The sequence below is a fragment of the Capronia epimyces genome (assembly GCF_000585565.1).
Source record: "Capronia epimyces CBS 606.96 chromosome Unknown aczIQ-supercont1.1, whole genome shotgun sequence".
NCBI lineage: Eukaryota > Fungi > Ascomycota > Eurotiomycetes > Chaetothyriales > Herpotrichiellaceae > Capronia > Capronia epimyces.
In genome coordinates this window covers 4490995-4509814 of record NW_006912904.1, presented here as the reverse complement: position 1 = coordinate 4509814, position 18820 = coordinate 4490995, and the positions used below count along the sequence as shown (strand labels likewise).

At 52.4% G+C, this 18820-nt stretch overlaps 8 protein-coding genes across 8 annotated transcripts; 3 read left to right on the top strand and 5 right to left on the bottom strand.

The window, feature by feature from the left end:
* Nucleotides 1-217: 217 nt before the first annotated feature.
* Nucleotides 218-1060, top strand: A1O3_01631 (uncharacterized protein; the record flags this gene model as incomplete). The annotated part of the gene is made up of 1 exon (XM_007731775.1): nt 218-1060. One exon carries the CDS (start codon nt 218-220, stop codon nt 1058-1060), a length of 843 nt encoding a protein of 280 aa, XP_007729965.1.
* Nucleotides 1061-1142: 82 nt separating this feature from the next.
* A1O3_01630 (uncharacterized protein) lies at nt 1143-1721 on the bottom strand (the record flags this gene model as incomplete). The annotated part of the gene is made up of 1 exon (XM_007731774.1): nt 1143-1721. One exon carries the CDS (start codon nt 1719-1721, stop codon nt 1143-1145), a length of 579 nt encoding a protein of 192 aa, XP_007729964.1.
* A 57-nt stretch (nt 1722-1778) lies between these two features.
* Nucleotides 1779-4183, bottom strand: A1O3_01629 (uncharacterized protein; the record flags this gene model as incomplete). Its single annotated transcript, XM_007731773.1, has 4 exons — nt 1779-2181; nt 2234-3352; nt 3408-3874; nt 3935-4183. 4 exons carry the CDS (start codon nt 4181-4183, stop codon nt 1779-1781), a joined length of 2238 nt encoding a protein of 745 aa, XP_007729963.1.
* Nucleotides 4184-6095: 1912 nt separating this feature from the next.
* A1O3_01628 (uncharacterized protein) lies at nt 6096-7122 on the bottom strand (the record flags this gene model as incomplete). Its single annotated transcript, XM_007731772.1, has 2 exons — nt 6096-6830; nt 6958-7122. The coding sequence occupies 2 exons, from the start codon at nt 7120-7122 to the stop codon at nt 6096-6098; spliced, it is 900 nt and encodes a 299-aa protein (XP_007729962.1).
* Nucleotides 7123-8146: 1024 nt separating this feature from the next.
* A1O3_01627 (PAB-dependent poly(A)-specific ribonuclease subunit pan2) lies at nt 8147-11720 on the bottom strand (the record flags this gene model as incomplete). The annotated part of the gene is made up of 2 exons (XM_007731771.1): nt 8147-11527; nt 11592-11720. The coding sequence occupies 2 exons, from the start codon at nt 11718-11720 to the stop codon at nt 8147-8149; spliced, it is 3510 nt and encodes a 1169-aa protein (XP_007729961.1).
* Nucleotides 11721-12413: 693 nt separating this feature from the next.
* On the top strand, nt 12414-13086 carry A1O3_01626 (uncharacterized protein; the record flags this gene model as incomplete). The annotated part of the gene is made up of 2 exons (XM_007731770.1): nt 12414-12429; nt 12485-13086. The coding sequence occupies 2 exons, from the start codon at nt 12414-12416 to the stop codon at nt 13084-13086; spliced, it is 618 nt and encodes a 205-aa protein (XP_007729960.1).
* Nucleotides 13087-14052: 966 nt separating this feature from the next.
* Nucleotides 14053-15617, top strand: A1O3_01625 (uncharacterized protein; the record flags this gene model as incomplete). Its single annotated transcript, XM_007731769.1, has 4 exons — nt 14053-14607; nt 14712-14879; nt 14969-15074; nt 15382-15617. The coding sequence occupies 4 exons, from the start codon at nt 14053-14055 to the stop codon at nt 15615-15617; spliced, it is 1065 nt and encodes a 354-aa protein (XP_007729959.1).
* Nucleotides 15618-16083: 466 nt separating this feature from the next.
* A1O3_01624 (uncharacterized protein) lies at nt 16084-17538 on the bottom strand (the record flags this gene model as incomplete). Its single annotated transcript, XM_007731768.1, has 1 exon — nt 16084-17538. A coding segment is annotated over one exon (1455 nt), but the record flags the coding sequence as incomplete, so codon positions are not given.
* Between the last annotated feature and the right edge of the window lie 1282 nt (nt 17539-18820).

Here is an 18820-nt window from a genome sequence, read left to right as displayed (position 1 = left end):
CTTCTCACCGTGGGTTAGGGACATGAGGTACAAGGACAAAACGCGCTGGTCGCAAGCGGTCAGCAGGTCGGCTGTTTGCGGCGGTGTTGGCGGCCGATAGTGACACCATGTGTCTCACAAAGGCACGAGTCACATTCCTCTGCTCCTTCAATCATTGCTCTCAGTCCCAAGGGCAGCCGGGTATCTGGGCTCCTAAGGCCTAGATCATCTTGAAGCCATGTCCTTTCCCAAGACATATTTCCTGTGTCCGACATCCGATTTCATATACCCACCACCAACGGGCCCGCTATGTCTTGGGTCTATCCTGCGCTCCACATCGACACCGCAATACCCTCTGAACCGAGCGAGCGTTGTTGCCGTGGCTGATGCATTCCCACCTGTCGTGGAGACTGACTGGAAGAAGACTTTTTCAACTGAGACAGGGCTCGGGTTGGGTGTCTATGCACAGTTTCTGCAGCTGGCTACCGGCGGACTGCCACTTGGTCCCGAGCTGAACGTTGAGCATTCCAACAGAACGGCAAATGCGTTCGCGTTCGACACGCTGACGACGCTGGCGTTCGAGCCGACCCAGGAATATGTGGAACAGGCCGTCAAGGCACCGGCCGTGCAGGCATGGCTGAGAGAGCCTAGGCAGAAGTTTGCACTCGTCAGCGAGCTCTTCGTCGTCACGGGCATGAAGCTCGTCAAGGGCGCCAAGATCAAATACTCGACTTCACAGAGCACGACCGTCAAAGGGAACCTTGGCATCGACGTGACCGCGCTGGGCACGGCCTTTGGCCCGAAAGGCCACTGGACTAGGACGAATGATGATGCGACCGAGACTAATCGCGAGTCGGAATTTGTGTTTGCCTTCCGCGTCAAGAGGCTCAAGTTTGGGCGCAGACTGAAGCTTGAAGAGTACAACAAGGGAGCCTTTTTAACCGTTGGCGGGAAGAAAGATGACGACGAATGTGTTTTGATGGAAGACGTGGATGGAGCTGCTATCGCGACTGCTGAGCCTGTTCCCGATGTGACCGAGAACGGCAAGGTCTATTGCGTTCCCGCTTATCATGCTAAATGAATCTTGGACTACAGCTGAGATAGACATGAGTGAACCATGTGTGATTGGAGGTTGAATTGAGTACACCATGCCTGGACTTCTACTAGTATTTGTACATGTTCCTTTTGATATCCTTGATTCTCCCGTAAACATCCTCCTTTGTCGACCCGCTGTCGAAGAGCACCTGAGGCGTGATATAATCGTAGCCGACCCCCCGCCTCCGTCTGACCATACCCTTGAAGACTGCATCCATGGAATTGTCCCTTTTCAGCCACGGTCCCAGCCTTTCACTTTCTACAGCGATGTGCTGATCCTGCTGCCGGACAAAAGACAGGACCGACGCGGCCAGGCCAGCAGCGATCGGTGTTGCGACCGATGTTCCTGACATAGCGTTGACAGTCTGATCGTGTCCGTTCATGCCAGCCGGCCAGTAAGAAGAGACACACTCCCCAAGCAGACTGAAGTTGACGTCCGTTTCGCTTGCTGTAGGGTTGAAATTGGAGGGATTGCCATTTCCATCGGTTGAGTGTATACAAAAGACGCCGCGGCATCGAGCTGGAAAAGCTCTGCCAAGATTTGCTCCATCATTCGATGCTGCCGCGAACAGCAACGTCCGCTTGTTCAGTGCGTTAGATATAGCTGTGCTCATGGGCTCGTGATATTCACGAATGCCGAATGACATTGATATAATGTCCACTTTCCATTGTTCAACTGCGTGATTGATGGCCTGCACAGGTCATTAGCTTAGTCCAAAAAGGCAGCTCTGGTAAAGAGACAGGCTTGCCTTTGCAATGTCATCGTAGGTATTGGGATCGAGAGTTTCTCGTCGCGCAATTCTGGCGACATAGATCTCGGCGCACGGGGCAACTTTGAGAAGGAGACCAAGAGCATGAGTACCGTGCCCTATCTCGTCTCGAATGTCGTGCGATTCTGTTCCATGTACAAAACTTCGCGCTTCCTTGATTCGTGGATTGTCTAGTTTTTGGTCCTCGATCAGAGATGGATTTTCAGGATCGAGTCCAGAGTCCAAAATCGCTACTCGAACCGGTCCGGCAAGGTCGAAATCAAGGTCGAAATCAAGGTCAATATAGGGATGGATCGAGGACAGCAGATTTTCCATCCAGCTTTCCGAGAGTGAGTTCCTGGCAGGTCATTAGTACGACGAAGTCTTATAGCCAATGGGAAACACCTCACTCTTCTTCAGGACGCGTCTGGTGGCTTGCATCAAAAAAGTACAAGCGCTTCTCTGAACGCTCAGCGAGGTGTCCGTGGGCTTGCGATCCCGAAGAAGGTTGGGCCGACATCCGTAGCACGAGATTTGAGTGGAGGGGTGCGTAGCTCACGGCCGTGGTGTCAGAAATTGGACGATACGGACTTGCCCTTGCTGTATTGTTTTCATTAGAGACTTCGACCTTGCTTGTATGAAGGCGGACAAATTCTCGACCGCTAGGGCCCCAATAGGATTCATTCTGTCGAGAATCGAATAAACCCAAATTCTCTATTCGAATGCCGTATGTGTTGAATATCACGGCCTCAAGTCGTTTGACGACGTTTTGGTAGAACAACCGCTGAACATTGACATCCTCGAAGTCAGTGTACTGTCCATTGGGATAGTACTCCTCAAGAAGGCATGCCTTCGTAGCGAGATAGTACTCCGCATCAGTGTCGGCTTCCAGAGTCGGAAGCAAATCGCAACAGGTGTAAAAATCATCATTGACGTTCCTGGCGACTTGCGGGTTCTTTGCCATCAGCTGGACAGGTGTGCAAAAATGAAGCTCGCACAAGAGTATGCCTAGCGCTAGCACACTGGCGTTGTGATGCACCATGTGTTTCGAGGCGCCAGAGCTGTCTCCGGTGTGCGTACTGCGGGCTGAGGTGGCTGGAACGTGCTCCAGAGTCAGGAAAGGTTTCGTGATATCGGGGAGTTCTCCATCCTGCCGTGGCTCGAAAAACTGGATCATTGAGTGATTGAAGGAAAACTGCAGCCACGGTGTCTCCAAGAAGGGAAGGAGTGCTGAAGCCAGTGTAACAGCCAACACCTCCTTTCCCTTGCGTGACAGTATCGGTGCACCACCAAGTAGTTCTTGCTGGCGGTTGAACAATGCCGACAAGGATACCGTCCGAGATATTCGGTCACTACCAAATGACTTCGGTTGCGGGCGAAGCCTCTGAAATACCCCATCCTCGAGAGCGAAATGCAAGCAATTTCGCTCACCGACGGACTCTGTGATGCTCTGGCATATGTGGGCAATTTCGGGTGGGCTGCTAATTACATGCTCAGATGAGCGCCTCAATGTGCTGTTGCGTAGGTCTCTGCACCGATAGTGTTAGTGAATAGAAGTCATCACACAAAGCTCCGAGAGCTTACTTGACCGTGATTTTAGCTTCTTGCAATGCGGTTGCAGGTACGGCCCGCACGCCGAAGAATACTTCGAAACTCGCCTCAGCCTCGAGATCCTTTTTGTGTTGTGGCAGCGACAGTCTCACGCTTAACCCCGAGCACTTCTGGCAAACGCAAACCCAGTGTCTTCGCAGCGCATTGTCCAAGGACACCAGATATCTCCTCATCAGCAGAGCGAATTTGGCATCGCGGTCTTCGAGATTGGGCCCATCAGTCGGCTTTTCACGAGGCTTTTCACGAGGCTCTTCACGAGGCAGAACTCGGTGCTTCTTTCTCTTGTGTTCCAAATGCGAAAGTTCCTGAATGACATCGTCGTATTCTGGTTTCCGTTTACCACTGCGAGTGACAGGGGCATGTGGATCGCGGTTCGGATTCTCGATCATGCGGCAGAGCGTCGGATACTGCTCATGTTCGGGTTGTTGGAAGCTCTGCTCCTCGAATTGTTGTTAGTAGGCAGGAACTGGAGTTCGCTGTGTAGGTATCAAAATGCCTACGAAATCCATCTCTCGATCAGAGTCGGAGTCGTCTTGAACAAGGTGTTCACATTCACACAGAGTCCTTCTAACGCTCTCTGGGTCAGCCTCGCTAGGATCATCGTGCGGCAGAAATGCAGCCGTCCGTAGCCAGTCCTCGCGTTTCTGTGATCTCACTAACGCCGGCTTTGCCAAAATTGGCGGTTGTTTCCAGGTGAAGAATCCAAGCACGGATTGCAGCAGGCTTCGGGAACCAGTGTCGTTGTCCATGGTTGCGCATTCGAAATGATGAGCTTAAAGATTTTGCTGGGATTCTTTGGCTGGAAGAAACATTGGTCGATCAGCGGAAGTGTGCTATTTATTGATCAGATCACGCTCTGTCGGCATCAGGCTTTGCTGCAATCATACCCAGAACCTCAGGACAGTAGACGCCTGGCACACGCGCATGAAGCGTTGGCCCCAACATGGGTGAGACAGGGCTCAGGCTGGGTGCCAAAATACATGGCGGATTATACGGCGGTCTCAGTAGATAGCTGCTGTCTCTAGACATGGAATTTCAATATTAGAAATAGGGGAATTACTCTAGGGAGGCCGTAGAGTATATCAAGTATCTTAGAAAGATAATTATCCGGTAGAGCTGGAGGGTTCCCCAATCCTGTCGAAGTCGTAGTAAGATACTCTGTACAACAGTGCAAGAAATAAAGCAAGACCGGAAACCTTCTTTCTTCATCTGCGTGCTGCATTTCTACTTGCTCTCATAATCTGGCCTCCCTACATTACTTTATCTTCAGCCACGACAGCAAATGGTATCCGTTCCCCGTCTTCTTTCCTCGTTTGATAGATTGGATGTTTCGGGACCTTGACCATCTTCATGACCATGCATCCCAAGTTCCAGGGCTCCAAGTACCGCCTCTTCCGAGCATTGATGTTCGTGGCGACTGGCTTGTGCGGTGTTGCGCCCTTGCGCCCTTGATCCATGGACTCTATGTGTTCGGCATGTCGCAGATGACGAGAAAAGCGTTTCCCTATACTCTGGCAAAGGCAGGCTGCCTTCTATCTGGCACTTCGTTTTATGTAGTAAGTCTCCCATCCCATTTTTGCACCCACCTTAAAGAGAGAAATTGATCCCGGGCCTAACACATGTGGTTCTAAGACCAGGTTTCCTGAAAGTCGATACCCTGGCAAATTCGACCTATGGGGCTCCCATTCCATCTTCCACATCCTGGTGGTATGCGCCGCTGTGGTCCAGTTGATGGTCTATCTGGATGCCTTTGGCTATGCTCACGCAAATCTTACTTGCTTGTCTCTTTAGACGATGCTGGGGTCTACATGCCGAGTATGGAGTTTCTAGCTACTGGGGTCTACATGCTGAGTATGGAGTTTCTAGCTACTGGGTCTACATGCCGAGTATGGAGCTTCCAGCCACTGGGATAAGCTTTGAGACGATGATGGAGCTTCTAGCCACTGGGACGAGCTTCCAAACCCTAACTGTACCTACGATACATATACGTGGTGAGGAGAAGCATACCGCAAGCAATGTAATGTAGTGAAGAGTAGCATATACCGCAAGCAATGGATCGCTACTAGCCAGCGCTGCCCTAAAAAGCACCAGCCACCTATAACGAGGGCCCTAAGCCTAAGGCTCATGGCTCATGGCTCATGGCTCATGGCTCCCTCGTTGTCCAGGCACGAACAGGAAAGGGAAAGATCGGATTCAAGGACTACCTTGACAGGATTCAGTATTCATGATTCATGCCAGAGACTCTGTAGCGCAGCGTGTGCCCTCTACGGGAACAGATGACAGACGACAAACCAAACAGCTAGCTGGCCCATGCTGTCCTGGAATGTCCAGACAAACAAGCTAGCTGGGAATATTGTCCTGGACTGCCCGGACGACCGATTCCGACGTACTGTACGTATAGGCGAAACACTCTGGCTAGACGGATACCACACTAACTAATTTCAAGTAGATGATCTCGCTAGGCTCCCTGACGTAACGCTCATCGTAAGGCTCCTGTTAGCGAGGAAGATGCTTGGACAGTGACAGTTTAGGGTGGATGAAGACGAAGATATAGGACTTGGACAGTTAAGGGCGGACAAAGACGAAGATACAGTACTTGGACAGTTCAGGGCGGTCGCTTCAGGTACCTTTCTCGAGCTACAGATCGCTATATGAGTTGTATCACCGGTGTGGCCCATATCCATAACCACTATTCCCGTATCCTGTCTGAGTCGCATAGCGATCACGATCATAATTGAAGTCGGCCGCCCTCAACGGTGTGCCGGTGCGTCCATACCCGTTGTCCGCATCCCAAGACGCCCGAGTCGGCCTGTGGTCCCTCGAAGGACTGGTGTTATGGGCCCCATTAAGTCGCTGTGTCTCTCCTTCTCTTTCTCGGAGAGCACGCCTGCCTTCAGCGCCGCGATAGTCGTAGATCCCGTAGGGTACATCAGCGCCAGTGCCATTAGGATCGCGAGTGTTGGCGTCGGTCAAGAACCCCGATTGAGTGCTGCTATTGTTGCTGCCGCCAAGGGCGTCGAGCTTCAGATCTGCCTGCTGCTGGGTTGGGTCGACCATCATTTTGTCGTATTTGCCCAAAGCAGTCTGGGTGCGGCGGCTGCGCACGTCGAGAACGATCTGGGCGATCTGGGCGAGCCAGCCGAATAATGAAAAAGAATACAGCGCCTTGTACGTCCGGCACACCATCATGCCGTCGTCCGACCCCCAATTCGCCCGGCTACAGCTATGCCCGAGAGCCCCATATAGGTTCCATGTCAACAGGGCCAGGCCGACCGTCCAAACGATCAGGATCAGGAGGTTGGTCAATAGATTGAAGAGCGGCGACAGGAATGCGCAGGAGTAGATGATGCTGGACAGCACTAAAGTCAGGAGTGACGAAAGAGTTGCTGCAAGGATCTGTTCAACATAACGACGATATTTGTTAGCCTGATCAAGTGATCTCTGTGGGTTGTGGGTGTTCCCTTCCAGTGCACTCCTTTTATGTCTCTTGTCTGTGTGGAGATATTGGGTTATGAAGACGTACGATTATAAACGTCCAGGGCAGTTTGAAGTCGTCATGCTTCAACTGGACGCAGAAGTAGATCAATATCCCCGACACGATACTGGCGCAGACGAAGGCTATGGCTCGGATGATGTGGAATGGTGCTCGCGGGTACACCTGTGGCCGGCTTTTCATTTTCGTCGGCATGGTGAAGAGGGTAAAGGGTGTCAGAGGTAGATCGCCGGTAGAAATAAAGACAGGCGGGTGCTGTCAGTGTTTCGCTCGCTCCGCTAGTCGGCCAGTCAATGCGTGGCCGCCGCTCAGGGCAACGCACAGCGCTGTGAACTTTAGAGTGCGTGCGTAAGAGGGCTCAGGCTCAGGGCTCTTTGCGTCGTCAGTAACTGGGGGGAAGACTGCCCAACTGTAAACGCTCTGGGGCGACGGGAGTGAATGAAGTGTTTCGAGCAAGAGGTCGAATTAAAGCCGGCGATGCTGGATTGGTGTAGGGACAGATGTGAGACGTTTCGTGTTGTCGGATACCTTGGGATAGTAAGGAGAAACGAGCAGGAAGATACCCCAGAAGCAACACAGAGTCTGCACAGGAGGACTCCGTATTATGTGGAGGAGAGCATCTGTACTCTGTAGGAGTAGTCCATCATCATTATCATCATCACCACCCCCGACATTGTTGATTGTCACGACGTACTACGTACTCAGTAAATAAAGGAGGGAGTGCGCGTTCATGGGGCAGGGTGGAGAAGTTGGTCGCATCCTCCATTTGCGTTGGTCGTGGACAGAGAGGCTGAAGGGATATAAATAGCTTCTAAGCCCCTAGGCCTAATGCCCTTGTAGGCTAAGGGGCCCCTAAGCCTAAGCCTAAGGCCCCTAAGGCCTAGCCGACCAAGTTCACCGCCCTAAGCCTCCACGGGCGCCAGTCATCTCCCGGGCCTAAGCCTTCAGGCTACTACTAGTGGATGAGACAGGCATACGTACGAGTATGGTGATATGATATGCCCCGGCCTTTCACCATTTCAGGCATATCCAACGACGCCGGCATACGCATATACATCTACACTACACAGAGGTCTCCGTTTATCTGCTGGAAACCAGAAGTTGACTGATTCGTTGTATTTCTGTTTATATCTGAAGCACAGGGAGCTAAGCGATTGATCTCCCCGTCGTCAATGCCTCTTCATCCTCACATTTCCTCTGTCATGGTTCCAATTCCCCGTCAACGCAGAGGACTCTCCTTGATAATTCCATTGCCAGGTACAAAAGTCCCCGCGCCCGCCGCATTCAATTTGAACGCACCTCCAATACTCCCACCGCCCCTAGGCGCCGGTGGTGAGATGGGCAAAGGAGTCGTCGACATCAGATCTGGGGTGTTTCTTCCACTCGGGACGGCGCTGTTAGCTGCTCCCGTGCCAACACCATCGGGTAACTGTGTGCCTCCGATACTTCGGGACGGAGGCTTCCAGCCGTACTTGACACCTTTACGATAGATGTCTTCTATCATCTGTTCCACAATCCCTGCGTCGTCGTATTCCTGATACTTCCGCCACAGTCGTAACGCCATGCGCGCGTCCTCGATGCTGTCATGTCCATCCGCCTGGGCCTCGTCATATGTTTCTTCCTGGATGTATTCCTTAAACACGGCCCAGGCCAGGTACCGTAGTGAAAATCGCCGGTTCTTGCCCGGGGCCAGAAACAGAAATTGCGTGTCAACCGTCTGACTCTTCGGGACATGGATGTTGACTTTACGGAAATCCGATGCCAATCCGTGTCCGACGAAGACGCAGCCCAAATTGAGTAGAATCCACAACTTTTTGTACGCCACCTTGAGAGGAACAAGATTGTGAGGCGAAACCTGGGGGTCGAGGTCGCCCGGCCGGATTCCAGAGTATTGTGTCTTGTAATCGACAATCGGTTCGTAGATGGTGATATAATCGTCGATAAAGGGCTCTCCCTCCATTTCTCCTTGTCCACGCAGGACGCTAACTCGAGCAAGGCCGGATTTGGCCGGCCGAATGGTCTCTTGAGTCCCATCGGCCTTGACATTGATTTCGGCCTTCTCCAGTTCGACGAATTCCGTGTCTAGAGCAATCGGCGTTCCATGTTGTGGGTGTTCATCTGGCGTCAGGATCTTGCATTCGTCAATGGGGTAGAGCCCGTTGATACTATAATGTTGGTAAAGTAAAGTGGTGTCCATGTTCTCTTTCCAGGAGTGGTCAAGCTTGCCATGGGCACTCTTGACTTGGTAAGCTACCACACTGGCCATCTTCCAGTTCTGGTTGAAATGCAACGCTTCTCGGGGATCCACAGGTGTCACCAAGAAGTCATTGAACAGATGCCAGTTGGGAAACACCTTATGGGTTTGGGCGATTTCGGGTCCGGTGCTAGAAACCTCGACGTTCACCATGCTGATGAGATGAGGCTGATGTCTTTCACTGGTATCGATTTCAGCCACGAAGCCGACAAGCTCGTAGACGACCAGGTTCGGCGACCTGTTTCGCAAATGCAGTGCAAGATCCGGTCCCTCGAAACAGTATACGTTCCTGTCTTGGATGATGATGCCTATCTCGGACGGAAGCCAGCCTGGAGTTTCCCATAATACACGCATCGCCGGGCTACTGGCCAAGGCCGAATTGATCATCAGCACAGACGGTAAATGCCGAATCGTTTTTCGGATGGCGAGTTGTTGATATCTTCGACATCGGCTGCACCACCCTCTGTTCTTTGCTTCTCGTTCAATGGTCGTTTTGAGAATCGAGGAGAACTTGAGGTATTTGGCCGAATGTTTGGGGTCGAGTTGAGGATAGATCATGTCATGCACATACGTGCTGGCCGTTTTCGTTGTTTCGTTGTTGCAGTAGATGCAACGAATTGCTTCAAAGGCATTGGTGGCCATTATTTCGTCGATGCCGTCGCTGTTGGTGGCCATTGTCGCATAATCGTGCGCCATCTGTTTCAAGAAGAATCGATTTACGGCTTGAATCGTGGTAGACAGTGGGGTCCCATTAGCCAGGGATAGTTGCTCGAAGAGACCGAGATTCGCAGCTTCTCTAGAGGCGCCGAATGCTCGGAGGAGATTTGTTGCCTGGCAGTTCTGTCCTTTTGCCTTTTCCAGCATGTCAAATAGAAATCCGAACTCGCAAAGAAGGCAGTTTCCTGAAACACACGAGGTAGCCGCGTGCTGTAGGGCGACATTGCGAACCAGAGGGATGAACCGATAGAGCTGCAAGAGGGAGTTGACGAAAGAGTTCGCAATGTGGGTTTCCAACCCGGAATAAGGCGTTTTGTTGTAATATCGAAAGTCGAAGTCGTCAACTCCGAACCTGCTGTACTTGATCTCGACATTGCTGTACTTGAGCATCCGTTCCTCATCGGTTTGGGCTCGTCCATTGAGAGAAATCCCTGCTAAAGATTCGGCTGCATCGGAGAGCTTCCTGCCATTTCCGTTCCCGGTCGCTTCTTTCGCCCTTTCACTGAGAAACTTGGGTGCAGCAATTGAAGTAGTTGCTTGGCCTGCCCTCTTATCTTCGACTTGATACCGCCGAAGCTTTCTTGGATTGAGATTGGGGGCGTAATGACCCATCTCGGCTGGCTGCATGTGAGGATAGAGAGAAGGGTCCACCGGCACAGGTGGTGCACCAACCTCAAAGACCATGTGACTAGGCCATGCCGACAGTAATGGCTCAGAATAGTATGGGATTCCAATTGCGTTGAGTGGCGTCTCATTCCAGTCAATGTGGGCAGTCGGAGGCGGAGTTGGCTCTGCGAAGTCGGTTTCTTTGCTGATGTTGTTGAAACGGACCTTGGAAGGAGAGCCCCAGAGGTATATTAGGCCGTTCGTATCTGTAATGACTAAAGCGTCGCCGGAGGGAGCTATTTCCATGCCCAGCATGAACTGGACGTTTGCTTGCTTGAGCATGACGTTGACTGGATTCATCAAGTCCACCACCTGCATTTGGCCCGTTTGCGATGCGACAAAGCTCGTTGTTTGCAGTTTCGGGTGCATGCGGACATATGCAGCCCCTGCGTGGAAGGGAATTGGGGGTAGAGACGTGAGGGTTTTCAGATCGTAGACGTTTGCCAACGGATCAACAATAGGGACACCCAGTTGTCGGATGGAGAAGCCACATGTGACCAGGAAATCGTTGCGTGCATCCATGTCGTTGACGGCGGTAGAGTGTGCTTTCCATGTTTTGAGTAGCGAATAGTCGTTCAGGCTGAGGACATGCACATTGCCATCGTCAGTAGCTGCACATATATGTCGACTCTTCTTCAGAATCGTGTATTTGGCCTGAGCGGCATGTTCGGACACCACTTGACCCTTGTCTATGTCAATGGTGAAGAAGGTACTCTGACATCCTGCCACTATGATGAGGTTGGCGGACGACGCAAAGGTCATACATCGCAGATCAACCATCAGTGGGTGGGAGATGTGCCATTGAGTCAGACCTCTGCGAGTGACGAGATGGACACTTGAGGCCGAGATGGACACAATCCCTTTTTCGTGGACTAAGAACTGCTTGACGGGCCCTTCGCCGAGATGAGCCTTGATAGAAACATATCGCTGCAACTCCGGCCCATAGAAAGCCGTCACTCGTCCCTAGAATGGAGGTGTGAGTCCTACGTGGGGGTTGGTAATGGCCTCGACGATCTCCTACACTTACCTGATCGTTGCCAACCCACAAGAGTTCTTGTTGATCATCAAAGGCCACAGCGCTGGCCGGTGTGGGAATTGCATGCAGGCCAGAAGAGGGCACTGCGATGCGAGTGATTTCATCCCAGTCGGCCTCCATGGGCGCGATGGTGGTCTTACTGATGGATCATGGGTCGGGAGGACGCGACATTGTGACAGGGAGGGAACTGATGGAGGGCTCCGATGAGGGAGCTAGTCACAGTGGCATTGGTGATGCAGATCTAGATGGGGAGAAGGAGGAGAAGGAGGAGAGTATTTGATTCAGGTCGTGATGGTACGGTTGAGGTTGAAGCGGATTGCGGCTGGCACGGGAAGTGGCTGGAGCTTGTGGCTGATCTTGTCAGCAACCTGAACACCACCACGGCGGCGTCTGTGGCGTCTGTGGCGCCATTAGTTTGTGGCGCCGACTATTAATACCTAGTAGGTGCCTAGTAGGTGTCTAGGTAGGTGCTATAGGTGCTAGGTTGGTATTTCCTACACATATAACGGTACGCACGACCCTTCATTTGTTCTGCCTACTACCCACTACTACTACCTATTGTATTCTCCTTGGGCGCCTGGATTTAGTCGACTGAGCTCCTCCGGACTGGTGTTCGTCTCCATACATCCGTACAGGCTTCCTTAATCGGCTCCCTGCCGCATGCAGGCCCTTCGTGCCACGCCATCAACTCGTGCCTGGGTTGTTCGCAGCACTTAAATTCCTCGTTGCACCTCGTCTTCCCCTCCTCGGACGCCGTCCACCTTCTACCCACTTGTATTTGACTGCCTAGTCCTACTACCAGCCGTTGCAATAATGGCAAGCTATGAGAGTAAGGACGTCTATCTTGGGGCTCCTACAACACAATGCTGACGCCGGAACATCAGCCGAACATGGGATTGATCGAACAGAGCAATCCGAAACCCGTCCTCGCAGACCAGATCTTTCTTCCTTTTTCAATCATCTGTCCCAAATCACACCCGATCGTCCAGAAGAGAGAGCACGAGAATACGCCCTTCCCGTACCGGGGGATGTGTCAGCCGCATTCACCTCCCTTGCCGAAGCATTCCAAGCCATACAAAGAGAAAATGAGCATGCCGACTCGGATCTCCTTCAAAACATGATTGAGGCATTGATGAGCTCCGCTGAACAACCACCTCGGGAAGTGAAAGGTGTGGAAGAAGAATACATTGCTGAACTGGAGCGTGTCAAGATCAAGACGATCAAGAAAGACGCAGAATGCCCGATCTGTGGAAATGCATTTGTAGACGATCCACACCCACTTGTGGTGCGCCTTCCTTGCCATTCGAGTCATCTTTTTGATCTTGAGTGCATCAGACCTTGGCTGCTCTTGAACGGAACCTGTCCTCTCGACAGAAAGGACCTCGCGCAACGCGAGAGGGATCGGAAAAAGAAACTGTTAGAAGAGATCAAGAAGAACTCTTCTCCCGAGGATGAGGAAGAAGAGTGGGATGGGCTCTATGGTTGAGACTTAAGACCACTGAGAACCTCCCAGAACCCGAACCGCTCTGGCCCAGTGTCTCTAAATGATGTCGGGGCAGTTCCCCATTAGAGGTTCTGAGCATGTTCTGGTGGCCTCTGGCAAGTTGATTACCGGCAATACAACGACTACACGAACCTGACACGCCCTGCGGGTCATTTGAGGACTGCCTGGATCCGGCTGTGCTTCAGCAGACATTCCGAGGATTGGAGTACGGCCGCAGATTGAAGTTTTATGCTTGTGGCCTCCCACGATCAACCAGCACCGTCTGATCTGCATCGCGACTTGCATTTTGAGGACACGGCCGTCGTGCAAGGTACAACTGCTACCAACGGACATATCGATGTTTCCAGGGCCCGAACTTGGCCAGGAGCACCATCAGCCGGCCCCCTATACTTCACAGATAGCTACTGATGGTTAGCTATGACCTCGAATGGGATGCCATATGGCATGTATGGAACAACAGCCAGCTCTCCCGGACTTGTACCGGTTTGATGTTGCTGGATTGGTAAGCATTCTGTTCTCCTCGATATGCGTGGGCCTCTAAGATAGTCGGAGGCTCGACCGGGCGGGTACACTACACCAATCATACTACGTACCATTCTCCAACCTCGGTTGGCTGTCCGCGTCTGAACCAACCTTTAGCCAGCGAACGAGCAAGATATAAGATACTCCCTCTGTACTACTAGTACACAGCATCATGAGATGGGATTGCTACATTTAGTCAGCATCACAGTTTCGATAAGAAATCGCCCTTTCTTGTGTTTTCTCTGCCTACAGTAACCGCCCACAATAAACTCGTACCTTTGTCACTACGTTATCGTTATCCTGAGCTCGATTGAGACCTCACCGGTGCGTACTGAGTCTCACTGATCAATACCACTACAGGACATTCCACGGTCGGCTTCGGACCTATCCAGAGAGGACCGATAGCGACGGTACCCTGCCCTCACGATGGCGTCCATTCCGACTTCCACCCGAGCCTGGATTGTTGCGAACTATCCCAAAGGCCTCGCAACCTTCACGACATCGGACGATAAGAATGCTACATTCAAGCTCGTTGAACGACCCCTACCGGCCTTGGGCCCGGAGCAGGTTTTAGTGAAGACCCTCTTCCTGTCCAACGACCCAGCACAACGCGTGAGCATTGAGTCGTCCATCTCACCGGAGCGCCTGTACCGGCCGCCGGTCGAGCTCAACGCGGCCATGGGCTCTTCTGGTCTGGGCGAGGTCATTGCCTCGACCGCATCCAGTCTGCCCCAAGGGACCATTGTCTTCGCTCCACTCGACTGGACAGAGTATGCCGTCCTGGACGCGGCTAGCTGCCAGCCTCGGAACCCACTGCCCAACGGACTAAGCCTCACCCACTACCTGGGAGCCTTTGGCGGGCCGGGTCTCACGGCATACTACGGCCTTGTCGTCGTCGGAGAGGCACAGCGAGGCATGAGAGTGGTGGTTTCTGGAGCAGCCGGCGCCACAGGCAGCATGGTCGTACAGATTGCAAAGAATGTGTGTGCTACCCGTCTCACCCACCCGTCTTTCCACGGTACCGCCTGTTCACATGTTGAATCCCGTCGACTGTCGAGTGCAGTGGCTGTTGTTGACCATCCCAGATCGTCGGCTGTTCTCAGGTCATCGGTATCGCCGGAACGGACGACAAATGCCGCTGGGTCGAGAGCCTCGGTGCCGACATATGCCTGAACTACCGCAGCGCCACGTTCGAAGAAGACCTGGTCAAAGCGACCGACGGCTTCGTAGACTTGTACTTTGACAATGTCGGCGTAGGTCCACCCCCAACTCCAACCCCCGAAATGAAGACTGCCTAAGGATTGTCCGACGTACTTGAAGTTGACCAATTCTCAATATCCAGGGCCACATCCTCGACCTGATGCTCGCCAGGTTGAAGAGGAACGGCGTCTCGGTCGCGTGCGGCTCCATTTCCGCCTACAACTCGCAAGAGCCGACCGTGCTGAAGAGTAAGTCCCGTACCCTTACTTTGAAAACTGCTCAAAGTACTTTGCTTTACTATACATGCAGTGGCCAAAGTATTTTCCTTTACTATACATGCAGTGGCAGATTCCCCCCTTCCGGCCAGCCAGCCAGCCCGCCACCTTTGATCCTGTTCCTGTTCCGCTCGCCCCGACCAGCTTTTTTTCTTCCTCCATGTAAAGCAAAGCAAAACAAAGCAAAGCAAGCTGATCCAAAGTCCCATTTCTTTTCTTTTTGCAAACCAAACCAAACCAAACCAAACCAAACCAAGCTGATCCAAAGTTCTTTTTGCAGACTACTTCCAGGTCATCACGATGCGTCTGTCCATCAGGGGCTTCATCGTGCTCGACTACCTCGCCAAAGCCAAAGAGACGCTGGAGATCTTCGTGCGCGCCGTGCAGGACGGCAAGCTCAAGATCTCCAACGACAACGAGCAGGTCGTCGCCACAAAGTTCGAGGACGTGCCTAGGACCTGGTTGAGATTGTTTGAAGGCGCAAATACGGGCAAGTTGGTTACCAAGTTGATCTGAGGGTCTCCCCCGCCCCAGCAGTCTCTACAGAACGGAGCAGATTGTCAGTCGAGTCCGTCGGTAATGCTTCAGTAGCCTGGGAGTGGGAGTTTTGGAACTTTCACTGAAGGGGCCATGGTTACATATAGGAAAGACGACCGAGAATCACACACACACACACACACACACACACACATATATATATATTATATATGACTCTAGCGCTATTATGCTTCGAGTATTCAACGCAACTCTGCTTAGAAACATATTTTCGTGCTGAAGTCTATAAGTTATATTCATCGATTGTCGAAATAATGTTTTAAGTTAGACATTAAGGAATGACTTTAGCTAAGCGCAAAAAAAAGCGAAGAGAAAATCAAAATCGCCTTTTTAGAACCTGATATTCCGGCCTGTCGCTTTTAAAGAATCGACGTGCTCAGGAGACTCGGCGAGACGAAAGGGAGAATGCTTAATGCATGCGATCGATCTAGCTCCAGTCTTTCCATCCCTGACCTTGGCCATTGCTATCGCCGCCATGTTTCTTTCCGGCCCCCCATGAGCCGGTTGGCCGCGCAGCGCCGGCAAAGCTGGTCACCGTCTGCGTGATGTAAACGGTCGTGGTTTCTTGCTGACACTCTTCTTTTGGCGAGGGTGCGGGAGCCGCAGTCGGGGCCGGCGCAACGGAGCTGCTGCCCTTCCAGTCTCCCCAGGCGACGCTCTGACTGTGTTCTGGTGCGGGTGCTTGGCTAGATGAAGGTGTGGGCGTGGTCTTTGCCTCAGCCGGTGTTGTGGCAGGGACAGGTGCAGGAGCTGCAGAGCTGGACTGCCAGTCATTCCATCCTTGGGATTTTGAAGGGGTCGGAGCAGGTGCACTGCTCTTCTCTGGTGCCGGAGCTACAGAGCTGGACTGCCAATCGCTCCATCCATGGGACTGGGATGGGGATGGGGATGGAGCAGTAGCTGAGCTCTTCTCAGGCGTTGGGGCTACAGAGCTGGATTGCCAGTCATTCCATCCCTGGGACTTGGAAGGAGCCGGAGCAGTCGCAGAACTCGGGGCTGGAGCGGGAGTGGTTGACAATGTGACCGGTTGAGCGCTGCTTGATTGCCAGTCTCCCCAACCTTGAGAGCTCTTACTTGCCTCAGGAGCCTTGGATGGGGTGGTGGTCGGTGCTGGTGTTGGGGTAGTCTCTGGTTTTGTAGAGGTCTGCCAGTCGCTCCACACAATGGAAGTCGTTTCAATGGTTTTGGAAGAGGCTGGAACTGTTTGCCAGTCAGACCAACCTGAAGAAGCCTGACTAGTAGTGGAAGCCTTGGAAGTTTCGACCGCGGGTTGGGATGGCTTAGTCGACTGCCAATCTGACCATCCAGAAGAGCTGACAATGGAAGTCGCCTTCACTGGTTGGGATGTTTGCGATGTTGTCCAATCATTCCAGCCAGAGCTTGCTGAGCCTTGAGGCTGCGTTCCGACGGGGGTTGTCTGAGATGTGGTGGTGATCTTCCCGCTAGTTGAGCTTGCCCAGTCAGACCAACCAGCCGATCCGCTTTCCTGTACCTGGGAAGAAGTGACCAAGGTGGTAGTTTGGACCGAAGATGTAGTCCAATCACCCCAAATGCTGGAAGTCGCTTCAGGCTTAGTCGTTGTTTGACTATTTGCTGGTTGGGTCGAGGTCTGCACCAATGTGCTGGATGATTGCGTCCAGTCTCCCCAACTTGAGGAGACTGTTGCCGGCTGAGTAGAGGTCTGTGCCAACTGAGTTGATGTTGTTGCTTCGGGTGTTGTGGATGACAATCCAGACCAATCAGCCCAGCTTGAAGACACAGTCGTTGCTTGTGTGGACGGTGTTTGTACAATTTGAGTCGTGGTGGCTACGACAGAACTTGTCCAGTCACCCCAGGTTTGGTCAGTTTCGGCAGTCGTAGAAGCCTCTGGTGTCGACTGAGTCACGACAGATGGTTGACCGCCGGTTTGGGAGGTCTCTTGACCTCTGGGAAGCACTGCTCCAAAAGCAGGAGCCAGGAGGGAGATGAGAACGATTGATTTAGCTGCCATATTGGGCAGAATTTAACGAACGTGCCCTGAAACTATTAAGTTCAGATCAAATAAAACCAGTGAGTGACCCGGGGGGAAGAAAATGTAAGCCATATAAAGCCAACGGCAGCGATGCTTTATAGTTTTCTGAGAGCGCTCGTCACTCGGTTGTCATGCACCGATCGAAGAGAGCCGTGGGTCAAACCCAGCATCATCGAGGGACGAGCTAGCGGAACACCCTGGCTATTGATCATCCCTGTAGGCGAACATAAACACATTCGTGCTTCTGTGGAGTTACATCGCCATATGAGCGAGGCAGTGCTCAGGAATCATCTGTAGAACGACTGCGGTCATCCTAGGTGGAGTTGCGGACCAGGAAGGCGAAGGACAAGAGACGCCTGGCAACACGAATAGCAACGCTTGCGAGTACTCACAGGATAAAGGAATGAGTCTGACGAAGCGCTTGCATTGAGACCGAAACGACGTTACCTCTGAATCCGCAAAGGGGATTTTTGTCAGACAGTGCCATCTGCCTTGATTGTGCAGCCGCATACTCTGATCCCCAGCGGCCGTAAGAGCCGGCGACATGATGCTGAGCCTTTCGATTGCAGTTGGAGCAGGAATTGGTCCCGAGGAAGCGGATGCATGTCTCAAAGGACAGTTTGGAGCATACCCGTTCGTGTACACCGAACGCCTCGCAGATCAGGGCCAGCCTTCTCCGCAACCACGCGTATGGCCCACAAAAGAGAAGACACCAGGCTTGCCTTGACGTCAGGTCTGGTGTTGCTGTTAGCTGATGGGAATTGCTGTGTTGTAAGCTGCGCGAGGAAAGGTAAGGCTGTGCCGGATATGCTGGGAAGCCGTGGAGAACAGTGCCTGGCACTGTCTGAGACAGTTGTGGGCCAGCTGTTCGAGATGGGACGCCCCAGAGACATATGGGAGACGTTGTATCCATGGGCCGATTCCCCGCTGGTTGATTGGATACTGAAGTAATTTAAGACATAGCACAGCCTCTTAAGCACTCAAATGGAGCCCCCAGGCAGCAATTCATGATGATGACGAGGACGAAGCCGAAAAGAAGACTTCTTGCTTGGCCATTTCCAACCAGAGGCGAAAACCCGTACCTGGCACAATTTCACCACCACAACGACCTATCTTGTGTTTGAGAGCGGGAAATAGCAAATGCATAAACCTC